Genomic DNA, 14,074 nt, shown 5'->3' on the forward strand with positions numbered 1-14,074 from the left:
AAGCCGCCGGTTCTTCGGACCGAGGTCGGGGGCCGCGCGCGTCCGGGATCACGGCGGGAGAGGAGCTCCCCTGGAACGTCGCCCAGAGAGACGAGGCGGAAAGAAGATAGAAGATGCGCAGGGACGACGGGCGGCGGCGGGGAGGAGGCGTCTCACTCGGGCGCAATGCGACAGGAGGAGATGGGGAAACATCTGAAGACAAATTTGCAAAGAAAGCAAAAGCCAAACGCGTTTGCGCCGCTGCCAAACCTCACGCCGCTTGTCAACGCACAAATAATAATGAGATGCGTGAGAGAGGCCCGCCCGCGTCGCTCGGCCGGACGAAATTCCGGGGAGGGAATTCCCGTCGCGCCGAGGGGTCCGGTCCAGGTGAGGAGTGCGAGGGGGCGGGGCCGGGCCGCCGGAGGAGGAGCGAGAATTTCCACCCCCGAGGAAAGCTTTCACGCAAATTTCTCGATTGTCTTTTTTGTCTTTTGCAATATGTTTCGTTTGCGATGACCGTTTATGTTTCCTTCGGTATTCGTTTTCTACTAAAACATGAGATCAAAAGAAACTAAGCAATATTGTGATGTAAAAAATGCGGGCTAAACTTTGCAGCTAAAAGCGACACAGGAGACTTCCTGCTTTGACCGTGATGTCACTTCCTGTACAGTGACCTGCAAACTTGAGTGGAGTTTCCAGTGTGTGTGCGCGCGTGTGCACGCGGCTGCACTTGAAAGTGAGGCAAAGTGCGACAAACAATTTAACACCACAAAAACAAACTAACGAACGAAACACTTTGTCCGTCCTGACGTCTGCTTTCAATCACAGGCAGATGCAAATATTGGGGTGGCAGGAGTCATCTTTCGCCACATACACACATGCTTCCATACACGCACACACACACACACACACACACACACACACACACACGCACACCAGAAGGATGCTGAGCTGCTTTCAATGGAAACCACATGTAGGACAACAGAGGGGGTGGAGGGCGGTGATAACTAACCCCCCCCCCCCCCCCCCCCCCGTCCCTCCCACCCCCCGACATTCCCCACACGCCGTGCAGGGGAGGAAGGAGCGCGTGTGGCAACAAAAGAGTCAGCAGCAGCGTAGAGGCGACGCAGTCACGCAGGAACCCCGCAGGAACCGTTGAGAACCCTTCAAGAAAAGGGCAGGCAGGAAGAGGCGACGACGCAGGCCAACGTCGGAGAGTCCCTGCCCCCAAAAAGAAGCGGCGGCAACCTCAGGACTGTCGTCTCCGGCGAGCAAGCCCCGAAGAAGCCCGAAGATGTCCAAGGCGCCGCTGAGGAGAAACTCCAGCAAAGAAGGTCTCCAGAACCTCATCAGGTCAGTCCCCACTCCCTCCACTTCATGTCCTCTTTCTTCTGAGGGCCACCCGATTGAACTTTGGCCCACGCTCCCGCTCGGCGGTGGGCGACCGCTCCCCGGAAACGAAGCTTCCATATTAGATGACCCGCTGCGCAGTCGCCAAAGGCCACGGCGTCACGGCCTCACTTGCGGGGGCTTTACGCTCGACAGCAGAAAGCTCGAACCCAAGAGGAACCTTGAAGAGCGGGTCCGAGCGGCTCGCGGGGCTCTCGGTTGGACGCCGCCGGCGTTTCGGGGCTCACGTAGCTTATAGGCTGGTTTGGGATTCAAGGATGGAGGTAGTTGGCCGGACAGGAAGCTTTGGGGGGGAGGTCAAAGGTCACCCGCCGGCGGGGGAGGAACGTTCAAAACCTCATAACCGCAAAAACTAAGTCCTGACAAAAAAAAATTGTCGGCTTTACGCGAACGTCATTCGGACGACGAGTCGCGGTCGTGTCATCTGCCGTTAAAGTAGGAGGCGGGGCCGCCGGTCGCTCGCTCGCTCGCTCGCTCGCTCGCTCATCCCCCTTGCCGCGGCGTCGTCCGTCAAATGCCGAGTTCGGAAGCTTGGTCGGCTTCATTTTGAAACGCCACGCGCCGGGATTTGAGGCGCAAATAAAGGCCCGCGGCTGTGCGTTTACGGCACCGCGGCGATGATGTCATCGCTCGGGAAGGAGAACAGCTGTAAACGGACTGCAACCCCTGACCCATCTGTCACACGCGCCAAGCACACGCACGCACTTACGGCACGGGCGGATAAGCGCCCGAGGAATGTGTTTTTTTCAAAAGGGGGTTATCAGATTGATTGACAGGAGATTGAGCCCCTCCGGCCCCTCCCCCAGCCAGACCGAAGGTAAACACAGAAATGTTCCTCTCGCTTCATTCCCGTTTCCTGCATCCCCCCCCAAAAAATGTGGTCTAAAGGCATTGTCTCACTGTCTCTCTAGCTATCATTAACCAGTGCTTCTGAGGGCTTTTTTTGTGCAAAGAAGGACAAAACATTTTGCGCCCCCGCAACCACACGCCAAACACGATGGTATCTCTACTTACAAATGCCTTCTGTTAGGAAAAATTTGCCCACCAAACGCCTCGGCGGGAAAATAACGTCCCTATCACCAGGGAAAATTCAAGACACAAAAGACATATAGACGCATATGTAACATAGCGCTTTGGGCTGGCACGTCGTTAGCACTTTAGCAATGGCGTCACACAGGAAGCACTTCGCATGAAGTAAACGGAAGTAAACTACAAATACTATAAATAATAAAGTATACTATAAATCATTCGTAAATCACTGTCAAATGGAAAATCGATGTAAACATCCAAAAAAACACAACAGCACCATCTCAAGGCAAACAGGCGAACCGCGTTCATATCGTCAACCGCTACGACTCATCTGCATGTTGTGCGAGATATGCTGTAGTGTCTTTTTGGTGGCGCAACTGCGGCGATGTTTTCCAGACATGAGCCATGTCCTCTTTTTGGGGCATAGCCAGAGACTTGTTTTTGTTTTTGTTTTGTTTTCCTCACCATGCAACCTTATCTCCTCTGAGATCGGACGGTGTAAAGATGAAAGGATTGGACAAAACGCCGCACACGGCTTAACGCGTATGTTTCTAAAACCCTATGACTAAAGTTGCCTTTTCATCGGAAAGGAATGCACGCTAGCCACCCGCGTCCGCTGACAAGCGGCGCCTCGTCACGGTCTCGTCTAAGCCCGCCACCCGCAATTATTCTTTTTATCGCCGTTGCGTCATCCGGCCGATGACGACAGCTTTTCCGGACCATTTTCGCGTCTTTCGTGTCTGCCGAAGCGCAAACGAGCACCGACGCGTCGGCCCGACGGGGCCTTCGAAAAACAAACGCCGCCGCTTCCGAAGCGAGGACTTTGAAAGCGAACGGGAGGCGCTGCCCGCCCGCGCCCCGCGTAAAACCAGGGCGCGCTTGCAGGTTGACGGCTCAGAGGAGCGCGGAGGACGCAGAGGAAGCGCAGCGCCAGCGCCGCAGACGAGCCAGGGAACGCTCGCGCGCCGCCGACGGACACGCGGAGCCGGCCGACGAGCGGCGCGGGTAAGTGCTCCGCCCCGGGCCGGCTGTCGTGACCCAACCGGCCGAGAACGCGCCCGCGCCCCGCCTAACGCACGGACCGGCACGTTCCATTCGGCGGACCGAATGACCGACGCTATTCATTTCGTTACAAGACCTTCATCAGATGCAAACCGGCACTTATAGCAAATGCTAACACCTAGCAAATACCTGCCGCTAACCAAAATGCTAACGAGCGAAACGCTACATAACGCGCAAACATTAGCTAGCGTGACATCCGCTGTCCCGACTTGATCAACAAAACAAACTCGTTTTGGGCACATCATAAATGGACGAGATTCTTACAAAGAAAGAACAACACGTAACTAATGACAAAATAATTGAAATAATGGAACATTTAAATAAACACTGAAAAATGAACAAGTTAATGACACTTTTATTTCATTATTTAGTTCGACGGTTCTCGATGTAATTTCGGCACCTTTGAGCCTCCATACAACAGTCGGGCCCGGAAATAATGGATTATGCCGGAGCGGCGCGCAGGCGGGACTCGGATGCCCGGCCGGCAGGAGGCACAATTCCGTTTGCGGCGCCCCCAGGTGGGACGAGGCGCCGAAGGCCGGCGGCTCGCCGTCGCCGGAGGAGGACGAAGGCTTCGGCGACTGGACGCGGCGCCGGCAGCGGAGGGGACGGGACCGCCAAAGGGAGGCGGACGACCCGGGACCGGACCGGAACCGGGGGGGGCCGGGCCCGGAAGACACCTCGCCGCCCCCGTCCTCTCGCGCCGGCCGGCCGAGACCCGCTCAGGTGACGCCTAATTTGCGAAGGCCTCCAAAGTTCTCACGGGCGTTTGCAGTGAGGTTGTACGTCCGAGCGTTGGGGGGGGGGCATCCCGAGGCATCCCGAGGCATCCCGCCCCGTCCCAGTTGGATTTTCTTTGGTTCCCGCGTCTTTCGTTTTTTGTCTTCCGTGTTGTTCTCGTGCGCCTCCTGTGTTGTTTGTCATTTCGCCGTCTACATCGGAGGTCCCCGACGGTCACGGCGGCCGCGGATGAATCGGTACCGGGCCGCATGGGCCGCACCCAAAATCCTGATGTTTTGGAACCGATTGCTCATGTGTGATTTGTTTTGTTTGCGTGCTCCCGTTGGTGTCGGCGGCGCGTGCGTTTTGCGTGCTTCTGAAGCGCGGTTGTGCCGTTCAGGACGAGGAGCGTCGAGAAGCCCAAGCGTCAAGCGCATCCAAAGTCTTCCTCCTCCAAGACTCCGAGCCGGATGCCGAGGCCGTCCGACGGGAAGCCGCGTCGCGCCCCGCCGACCGATCGCCGAGCGGGTCCGGCAGGTACAGCCCGACAGCCGCCGGCGCGGGGCGTGGGAGAGCATCGGCGTTAGCATCCGCGCGACGCGCTCGAGGTGCGGCGAGCCCGACGAGACGGAGGCCGTCCCGGAGGCGGGGCGTCGCCAGGAGAGCCGGGAGCCGGAGCAGCCGAAGCGCCCACGCGCCCGAGCCGAGCGCGAGCTGGAGGAGCTGAGCGGGAGGAGGGAAGTGAGGAGGCGCCTCAGAAGCCAGGAGCAGCGAGACCGACGACTGCGGCGCGCCGCCCTGGAGGAGGTGAGCCCCGTAGGGTTAGGGTTAGGGTTAGGGTGCCGCGCCACCTCAGCAGGGAGGCGCCCCGCAACTTCCGCGAATGTCTTGGGCGCAATCGTGGAAGGCTGATTGGAAAACAGCTTTCCCGTAACCCCAAGCAAAATCTCGTTGGAAGCCACGCTCCAAAATCACATCCCGGCGCTCAAGAAGAGGTCAGGCCTCGCGGGCTCCCCCGAAACGCTGCCCCCAAGTGCAAGGAAAAGCCAGTATTTAGTCCCCGCCGCGCGGCGAATAGAAAGGGCTCTGGCCGGCGGTTTTTCCATCACGGCGGGGACGTCCCGCCGACCGACGCTTGCCTTGGAATGCCATTGGCCGGAGGAGCGCGGGCGCACGGGGGAGGAGATGGCCAGGAGGAGGACGGACGCGGCCCAGAGGATCAAGGCCTTGGGCGCCGCCGCCGACCGGCCCTTCGGCCCCGTCGAAAGTAAATGCCCAGCAAAGAGCCGGGGCTCCGTCAGGGCTTCGAAAAGTAGGCGCGTTCTTGGCTCCTCATCGCTCGTCTGTCATACGTCAAGTCCAGGCGGAAAAAAGATTGACTGAAGTCCAAGATGAAATAAGAATGACTGAAGTCCAAGGTTTCGGCGCTTCTTAAGGACAAAAACAACAATTTCACTCGCAGCCTCATAACGACACGGTAGGAATTGTGGAAAGCGAGAAAGGGCAAGCCGAGCGCTCGCCGCTGAGCGCTGGACATGCTATCCGATCAGCTGGGATTGACCGATGAGCTGTCTTGTCACTTCACAGCCGAGCGCGGCAGACGCCGCGCCATCGGAAGTTCCCCATGACGCATGTCGCTTCAGTCTCGGTGCGCTCCTCGTTGTTACGCATTTCCTTTGGATTTTTATGCACGCGATCGTGCTTGGGGGTCGGGGAGGGGGGACGGGGCTCACAGACGTCTTCGGGGTGTTCCGTGACGTCACGTGTGAAGATTGCATGACTGGGCATGCTTTTTTTCTTCGACATGTAAAGACGGGTTTTGGTTTGTGCGTGATGGGAAGGGAAGGGAAGGGAAGGGAAGGGAAGGGCACAGGCCATTCATTGGCCCACATTGGCCCTTTATGAACACTTGGGACCTTTTGGATTGTTTTGCACACTAACACTTACAAACCGTCTTTTCACAAAGTAGAAAATCACCCAATTTTTGGCCATTTTTTAAATGTTTTATTTCTCTCTTTCCGATTCTTAATCCGGTTTAAAGTTAGACGAACGCCAATCGGCCGGAGAGCGAGTTTTATTTCCAAAAAGTCGGATCGTTTCTATATTGGTTGTGCTAAGGGACCAAAGCCTTAAGTTCCCGACGTTTGATTTAAAGCCGGGGCGTCCGACCCGTTTCAGCTTAAATCTATTCCCACGTGGGCCGGGCCAATCGAATATTGATGGCACTTCAAACGACTTCGTTGGAAAGTCGTTGGCCAATTAACGGGTTAGAAGTCCACTCGGTGCAAAATTGGGCGGAGCTGCCAAAGCGCGTTTAAATCCACGGACCGAGCCGGCCGTCATTTTTTTCCGCCGGCTTTTCTCATCGAGCCATCCTTTGAAGTTACGAGCCCGAACGCCGCGCGAAACTCGCGGCGAGGGACCTCTGCAAAGCGCGCTCGGCTCCGATCGGCCGCCGGTCCGAAGCGGTCGCGAGAGCTCCCGGTCGCCTCGCGATCAACGACGGACTTTGTCCAAACGTTTAAAAGCTTTCCGCGCGATACCGGCAAAGCTTTAAGACGGCGACGGTTCGAAGCACCCCCGTGATTTTGAAGGCCGTCCGTCACACACCTTTGGATGACGCCGCTCACTCGCCGTCTCGTCTTGCCATTTCCAGACGGGCGAGAGGACGGAGTCCCTCAGCCGCTCGCTGAAGAAAAGGTGAAGGGCCCGCCCGCGGCGCCGACCTCGGCTCGGCTCACGGTTTGTCGCTCTTGTCTTGCGCCGCTCGGTACCAGTTTCGAGAAGACGCCGGCGCCGCCCGTCCTCGTCGGCAACATCGACGACAAGGTGGAGCGGTACGCGCACGCCGTGGAGGTGCGCGCGGGCCAAGCGAAGGTTTGAGTCCGGGAAAAGAATGGGGCTACTAACGCTGCCCTCCCGTGTCCAGAACTCTCGGGAAGCCCGAGGCCCAAAGCCCCCGCCGGCCGACCTTCCCGGATCGCTGGAGGCCCTCACCTCCAAGAAGAACCTGTTTGAGTCCGGCGAGGCGCGGGGCGGCGCCCCCCCCAAGCCCACTTCCTGTCGGGTAAGAGGGCGCCTCATCCCGGGCTTCCTACGGATTTTGACGTGCAAACATACGGCGGCTGATAGCCTTAGCTTTAGGTTTAGGGCCCGTGTGCTCCTCCGGGGGTACAAACAAAACGCGAGCGTTCCAAAGCCCCCGGGACCGCGATGGCGTCATCCCGTTTCCATCCCGTCCATACCGATTGTCAAGGAGGCCATGGTCTTTCTGGAACATGTCTGTTGAACAATCGGAGGTGAGAAGTTTCCGAAGAAGACGTCGACTGTGAGCCCCGAAAGTCCTGCGCTCAAAGGCGTCGGTTGTCCGAGATGTCTGAGCCGTGATCCAAAAGCCGTCGCAGAGTCCGCTCGCCCTGTCCCGCGGTGGACCCGAAAAGAAACTTTTCACCTCAAACGAGACTTTCAAGTTCTTCCCGCTCTTGCCGTGTTTGGGCGTTGACCTTCCTTTTCACATATCCGCCAATCAGGACACCCGTAGCCTGAAGGTGGGCGTGGCCAACCTGATCACCCAATGGGCGAAGGGCCAAGGGGACGGCGGCCGACCTCCGCAGAGCCGAGCGGCGGTGAGTGACGGCGCGGCGAGCGAGACCTCCGGACCAAGTCGGCGCAAGTCGAGCTAACTTTTCGCCTCGTCAGGATGTCAAGTGCGGAGATGTGATGCAGAAGAAGAACATGTGGGAGGGTCTTGGAGATTCAGCGGGGCGCCCCGCCTCAAATACCAAGGTAACACACGCCGACGGCAACATGCGGCGCATGCTAGCCTGACCTTCGTTTGCGCTTCTTTGCGTCGCGGTCGCCAGGGTTTGGCAGCTAACAAGTTCAAGTTTGTGGTGACGGGACACGGCAAGTACCAGAAGATCAGTGTGGATCAGGAACGTGCCACTGACGGAAAGTCTGGTGAGAAAAGGCGCGCGTCGTGAATGAGCGGGAAACTCCAGCTCCGGGGACACTTTGAAGACTTAAAAATCCAAATTTCCAGGTTTTCAGAGGACACCCGCGATGCAAAAGTGTCCCTAAACCCTTGAAACGGGGTCTTCTCTCTGCCCCCGAATAGTTCCATTACCGGAGTTTGAAAAAATACTCGGTGGAGCTGGAACATTTGTAGTCCTCGGGTCAACGTCCATCACAGTTTACGCAAATCAAATGGATGACGTGACCAATTTGAAAAAGGCCAGAGCATCTTGTTGGTCCAAAGTTGGCTAGGAACTCCCTTTTGGGTGCCACTTCCTGCGGTCCCGCCGCACGAGGTGCCCTCGAAAGTGTCAAAGTCCAGTCCTGGAGTGCCGCAAGCCTGCACGTTTTCCCGTTCTCTCTCGCCAAGGTTCACGAGATCAGCTTATTAGCAAGCTTTGCGGGAGCTTGAAAATCAGCATGTGAATCAGGCGTGTTGGAGAGAGCTTCCAAACACATGCACAATAGCCTTCGTGGACAGGAGTTGGACTCGCGCGCTCTCAAGTAGCTGATGTTTGGATCGTTTGGAAATTTAACCTCGAATCCTCAGCTTAGTTTTTCAAAGATTTGACCTAAATGGCAAGAATTGGCAACAAGTGAAAAACTTTGCTCGCTTGGTTTATTTTGGAAGTGAAGCAAGTGAAGTTGTGAATTCACATAAAAAAAAAAAGACGCACGCATGGAAAAAAAAAAACATGCAGAGGAACGGGCGGAGGAACACTGCCAGTTTATCCCACTTTTTGCCTGTCCATCTTTTCTTCTTTCCAACTTTCACGACAATCTTCAAGTTTCTTGACATTTCCTTGACTCTTCTCGAATGGGTTCGATCTACTCCAGAACACATCAAAGTCAGCAAACACGCCAAATCTCGCACGTTTTGACACAATGGAAAAGGTCGAAATGCAAGCAGGAAATTTCAGGACGCGGGCAGCACGGCGGCGGACGTCGCAGAACGCCAAAGGAAAACCCGGAACAAAGGGGAGGCGCGTTCAGGAAGTGAAACATCAAAGCCTTTAATGGTAGGACAAAAACATCTAAAGTCCAAACAAGCTCAAGCGGGACCCGGCGCCTACTCGAGTCCCGGCGTTTACCAAGCAGTCCACACGCTAAGCTTTCCCCAACCATCCCAGCGACGTTCCGGCTCAGTCGGAGGAGCCGAAGCCTCTGGCCGTCCTGTTGAAGTCTTTGGGTTCGTCGTCTTTCGCCTTGCGTCCGATCAGGCCCATCTCAAAAACGGTGGAGAACTTGGTGAGGGGCCTGGACGCCGCCTCCTTCAGCTTCTTGGCGTCAAACTTGGGGCTGAAGAGCAAGATGGGCAGCCGGTACGCAAAGGACGGGATCTCCTCGGCGTCGTCCTTGGTCTCGCCGTCCTTCTCGCCCTCTCTCTTCTTTTGCTGTTCTTCCTGATTTTTCAGCTCAATCTGGTGCATGATGTTCTCCTTGCTCGAGAACATCTGGAAGAGGACGGCGTCCCACATCTTGGTGGCTTTTGGGGGCGCGGCGCCTGCGGCGCTGACCCCTCGGCTCCGGTCCTGGCCGGCTCCCTCCGTTTGCGGAAACGAGGGTTCCTCCTGCTCCACCACCATGTGCTTCTTCAGTCGAGACCAGCCGCTCATTTTGGATTTCGACGCTTTCGGCTTCCGGGCCGGTTCAGGAGGCTCCTCGCCTTTCTTTTGGGGCTCTGCCGCCTTGCTGACCTTGTCTTGACTTTGGGCAGGTTTCGTTTTGAGCTCCGCCGCGGGGGCTCTCGCCGGCTCGTCACCCTTTGCCCCACCTTGGCGGTTGGAGGGCAGGGCCGCGTCTTTGCCGAGAAGCTTTCTGACAGCCTTCAGAGGGTCTTTCTCGGGTGGAGGGGGCGCTTGTTTGGCCGCCGGAGGTTTTGGCGCCTCCGTCTTTCGGCGGACGGGACTTCTGTCGTCAGAGCTCGGAGGTTTCCCGTTCGGCGTTGGCCCGATCTCTTGCCGTTTCTCCGGGAGCGACGGAGGAACCGTCCTCGCTTCCGGTTTGGGTGTCACCGCCGAGGTTTCGTGCGTCTGGGAAACGACGATGGTGGGAATCGACGGGGCGGCGGAGACCTCGTCCTCCGATTCGGGTTGGACTTCCGAGGCTGTCAGTTCGCGGGTCGGTGTTTTACGTCGGGTGCCTGCGTCGGGCGCCTCCTCGCGGCTCGCGTCCTGAGATCCCGCGACCCCGAAGGCCGGCGTGGTCGTTGTGATTCCGCCGAAAGCGGCGTACTCTCCGGGCATCAGTCCCCGGTAGGCAGACTTGGATTTGGGCCCGGCTGGAGTCGGGGTCTTTGATCTCTGGAAGGCCGCGGCCGTCCCGTATGTAGGAGTTCTCGGTCTTTTGAAAGCCGGCGAGGAGCTGAGCAGCCGGGACGCCTCGTAGGTTGGGGTCCGAGGCCTCTGATACCCAAAAGACGTCGCGGCGGACGTCGGCCCGGCCGCCGGAGTCCGGATAGTCGGATCGGATTCCGACTTGCACTTGGTCATGGTCTGCGGAAGGCTTGCCTGGACCTCCGCGTTCAAAACATTGATCTCTGGGGTCTTGGCTCTCATTTTAGGGGTTCTGGACCTCTCCGGCTCCATCATCACCGGCGACACCGCGAACAAGAGAGGGTTGGGTTTGGAAATCTCAAACGCCGGCGTCGCCGCCCGCTTTGCCGGGGTTCTCGGACGCCCGGTGAGGCACTTGGGCGATTGCGTTTCCCGGGTAGGGGTTTCGGATCCGGTTTCGGAAGCGGGCGTGGCTGTCCTTATCTCGACGCTCGGCGCTACCGCGACGCCGAGCTCGCCGTTCGCCGCTTCCTTTCTGAGGTCGGCGGTCGGCGCTTTGGGTCGTCGTTCCGAGACGGCTAACGGGCCGAGGGAGCTCCCGGCTTCCAACCCCGCACCGGTTTCCCGGTCGCTTTCGGCGGTGACGGTGCCGCCGATGGCGGTTAGGGCGACCGTGTCGTACACGGGCGGCGTCCTGGACGTCTCGTAGTAGGACGTGCTTGCCGTGTACAAGCGGATTTGGGGCACCTCAAACATGGACTTTGGCGATTTGGAGGGTTCGGTGGCTTTGAATGTCGGACGAGGACTTTTGGGCTTGACGAACTGAGTGAGCACGGTGAGGGGCCTGGTCAAAGCCTGAGCTCCCGATGCCGGGCGGGAGCTCGGATTGGGGCTCGCCGGTTTGGGCTTGGTCGGCGGGGCTACGGCCAGTCCGGGAGTTCCCGGAAAGGGACTCGCGCCCGCGGGAGGGGGAGCCCCCGGCCGGGGCGCGGGAGAGGAAGCTCGCCGAGGGGTTAGGGGGGGCGTGGACCGGAGGGGCCCCGGCGGCTGAGGCGAGAACCCGCCCGCCGGAGAGAAGGCCGCGCGCCGCGGGTACGGCGAGGCCACGTGCTGATAAAGGGGCCGGGCGGCGAAGCGGGACGAGCGGCGGGCGGCGTAGAAGGCGTACGCCGCCTCGGGGGTCTTGGGCGGCGTGGAGCGCTCGCTGCGCTCCAGGTCGGGGCTGGCCTCGTCCACGGGGGAGAGGCTGGAGCGGAAAGGGCCGGCCGACTGCGAGGCCTGCGGGGAGCTCTTCTTCTTGGCGTTGCGCTTCAAGAGCTTCTGGAGGCGGGCGTTGTCTTTCCCGGGCTTGGGGAACAAGGGGGGCGGGTACTGGAGGGCCAAGAATCCCGGCGGGATGGCTGCGCCGTAAGCCGCCGCCATGAGCGCCTCCTGAGGACCAGACCACAGCTCCAGTCAGATCGCCGCTCGCCTGCCGCGCGTCCCGGTAAAATCGAACGAGCTGCCGCGCGCCGGGCACGGCGCACCTTTTTCTAGTTTGAAGTGGTCAACAAACAGGAATTTTCAGGATTTGAGAGAAAATTAGGGCTACGCTAGAATCGAGGCCACGGCTGTCGCGGCCGGTTCGCCCGCTTGGACTTTGGGCCCAAAGCGGCCGCCGCGTCCGCCGAACGCTCAGTTGACCTTTCGGGAAGCGAAAACCTAAACTCCGCCTCCCGTTTCTGCATTTGGGAGCATATTGGACATACGTAGATGTTTTTAAGGTCCCAAATGTCCTACCTACGGCCTTTATTTTTTCCATTTTTCAACATTTTTTATTTTACGAATCAAAACATGAAGAGAAACGTCCTCGTTAGTTTGAACCCTTCTGTTGAATTTCTTTTTTAATCCTGCTATGAGTTGAACCGCGAAAAGCTTCATTATTGTTGTAAATAAATATTAAATAGAAGACCAACATAAATCAAACCAGTGAGGTTCACACAACATTTGAGCCATCTGAAATGTTCTTGTGTCGAAAGTAAGCTATCTTTCCTCCGGTTTAAGTTTTTTCGTTTTTTTTTGTGAGGTTTTAAACCTGGCAATCTTGACGCTTTTGATCCGGTGAAAATGAAATGAACTCTATATAGTGACAATTTTTTTTTTTTCCAGATTTGTGTCAAAATGACTCCTGATGTGGCCTGCTTTTCTCCAGCTCGGAGACCCCCCCACACACACGGCAACACACACACAGACTGACCTCCCCCCGACCCGTTGTTCTGTATCTGCCGTACTTTTGTGTCTGTTGACGTCACGTGACCTGCAGCAAAGCTTCCTGTTTGATGTCGTCTCTTCCCTTGCAGTCACGGAGGCCTTTTGGTTTTCACTGTGCTTGTATAAGTTTGGAATGCCCTTTTTCATGACCATTAAAAATGTTTTTTTTATACTACAACACTCCCTTCCTATGTAGCCCTTCATCTCCAAAAATGCGGTTTTGAGATTGAACTAGTCTCCAAGGCCCGACATACCATCACATACATTGCGTACCCGAGATCCTAAGCGAGAAATGGAAATCGATCTTCCGTACGGCGGCGCCCGCAAAACAGTCGTCCGGCCTTGAAAGATGAGCGAAGGCGCTCAAAATCCTTTTGCCGTAACGCCCGGCACTAAAAAAGCGCAAGATTGCAAAGAATCAGCTGTCACTAAAAGTAGGCCGGCGAGCCCCCGACCCCCCGCCCTTCCGTACCCCGACCCCCCTCCCTCCTTTTAAGGCGCTGCAAGGTCAGCGTCAAAGTGGAAAGAGTAATTATAGCCGCGGCGCTCCACAATGACGGATACGCACCCAAAAGGACCCCCTCCCCCCGCCGCCGTTTTCTTCGCGTCCCGCAAACGGCGGCCCGGGCCGCCCCCGGAGCCGGACGGGTCCGCGCGGGAAGCGGCATCGCGAGCCCGCGCGCCAAGCCGTCGCGGCGGCCCGAGCCTCCCCGGGCGGCGGGCCGGGCCCCCCCCTTCCCCCCGGGCAGGAGAGGAGAAGGAAAGGTGGCGTTACCTGGTCCGGCGGCGCCGGGCGGCCGTCCGTCCGTGCCTCCGTTCGTCCGCGGGGCTGCCGCCTGCCGCTCGCAGCCCGGAGTGTCAAAGCGGCTGCTTTGCTTGGCGCCCCGCTCCGCCCCCCTCCTGCCTCCGAACGCAAGGACCGCGCGCCATGACGGTCCCAAAATAACGCGGGGGGGGGGGGGCTCCCAAACTTAGCTTTCAACCCCCCGAAACTCCCCGGCTCCAGAAGCGGGGGCCCCGGGGGACCCACTCCGACTTATACTCCGCCATAACCTACGTGAAATGAACTTTTGTGCCATATTTAGTCCATTTGATTTTTTACATCAAAGGCTTCTCGTATCAAAGGAAAAGCGTGAAATTTGACCATATACATTTTCTCTCTCTATTCATGTCTTTTTAACTATATATATATATATACACACGCCGTCTTGGACCTTCCTTCATGCATGGGGTTAAGCTCTTCTGCACAGTATTACCATTTTTTTTTTCAGTATTACATGAAGTTTGTTTTTCTTTTGTTCGTACTTGATTTTGGCTCGTGTAGCTTGCCG

General features: G+C 57.6%; 2 protein-coding genes across 2 annotated transcripts; one reads left to right on the forward strand and one right to left on the reverse strand.

The window, feature by feature from the left end:
- Nucleotides 1–1,061: 1,061 nt before the first annotated feature.
- On the forward strand, nt 1,062–12,831 carry lsp1a (lymphocyte specific protein 1 a). Its single transcript, XM_088418270.1, has 12 exons — nt 1,062–1,335; nt 3,307–3,426; nt 4,002–4,209; nt 4,604–4,740; nt 4,812–5,010; nt 6,860–6,903; nt 6,981–7,059; nt 7,133–7,270; nt 7,734–7,829; nt 7,903–7,989; nt 8,067–8,163; nt 12,642–12,831. The coding sequence occupies exons 1-12, from the start codon at nt 1,277–1,279 to the stop codon at nt 12,662–12,664; spliced, it is 1,287 nt and encodes a 428-aa protein (XP_088274396.1). The 5' UTR covers nt 1,062–1,276; the 3' UTR covers nt 12,665–12,831.
- prr33 (proline rich 33) lies at nt 9,215–13,593 on the reverse strand. The gene is made up of 2 exons (XM_088418241.1): nt 13,519–13,593; nt 9,215–11,924 (listed from the first exon to the last, which is right to left on the reverse strand). Exon 2 carries the CDS (start codon nt 11,913–11,915, stop codon nt 9,360–9,362), a length of 2,556 nt encoding a protein of 851 aa, XP_088274367.1. The 5' UTR covers nt 11,916–11,924; nt 13,519–13,593; the 3' UTR covers nt 9,215–9,359.
- Between the last annotated feature and the right edge of the window lie 481 nt (nt 13,594–14,074).

This window comes from Hippichthys cyanospilos, chromosome 6, assembly GCF_059441005.1.
Source record: "Hippichthys cyanospilos isolate Australia breed blue-spotted pipefish chromosome 6, RoL_Hcya_1.0, whole genome shotgun sequence".
In the NCBI taxonomy this organism is placed as follows: Eukaryota; Metazoa; Chordata; class Actinopteri; order Syngnathiformes; family Syngnathidae; genus Hippichthys; species Hippichthys cyanospilos.

What these genes read in the sequence shown, in the direction of transcription:
- lsp1a (XM_088418270.1), top strand. Translation starts at nt 1,277, where the DNA reads ATGTCCAAGGCGCCGCTGAGGAGAAACTCCAGCAAAGAAGGTCTCCAG. An exon ending in CCGGCCGACGAGCGGCGCGG is followed by an intron (nt 3,427 to 4,001) that starts GTAAGTGCTCCG and finishes CGGCGCCCCCAG; the next exon opens with GTGGGACGAGGCGCCGAAGG. An exon ending in GGTACGCGCACGCCGTGGAG is followed by an intron (nt 7,060 to 7,132) that starts GTGCGCGCGGGC and finishes TCCCGTGTCCAG; the next exon opens with AACTCTCGGGAAGCCCGAGG.
- prr33 (XM_088418241.1), bottom strand. Translation starts at nt 11,915, where the DNA reads ATGGCGGCGGCTTACGGCGCAGCCATCCCGCCGGGATTCTTGGCCCTC.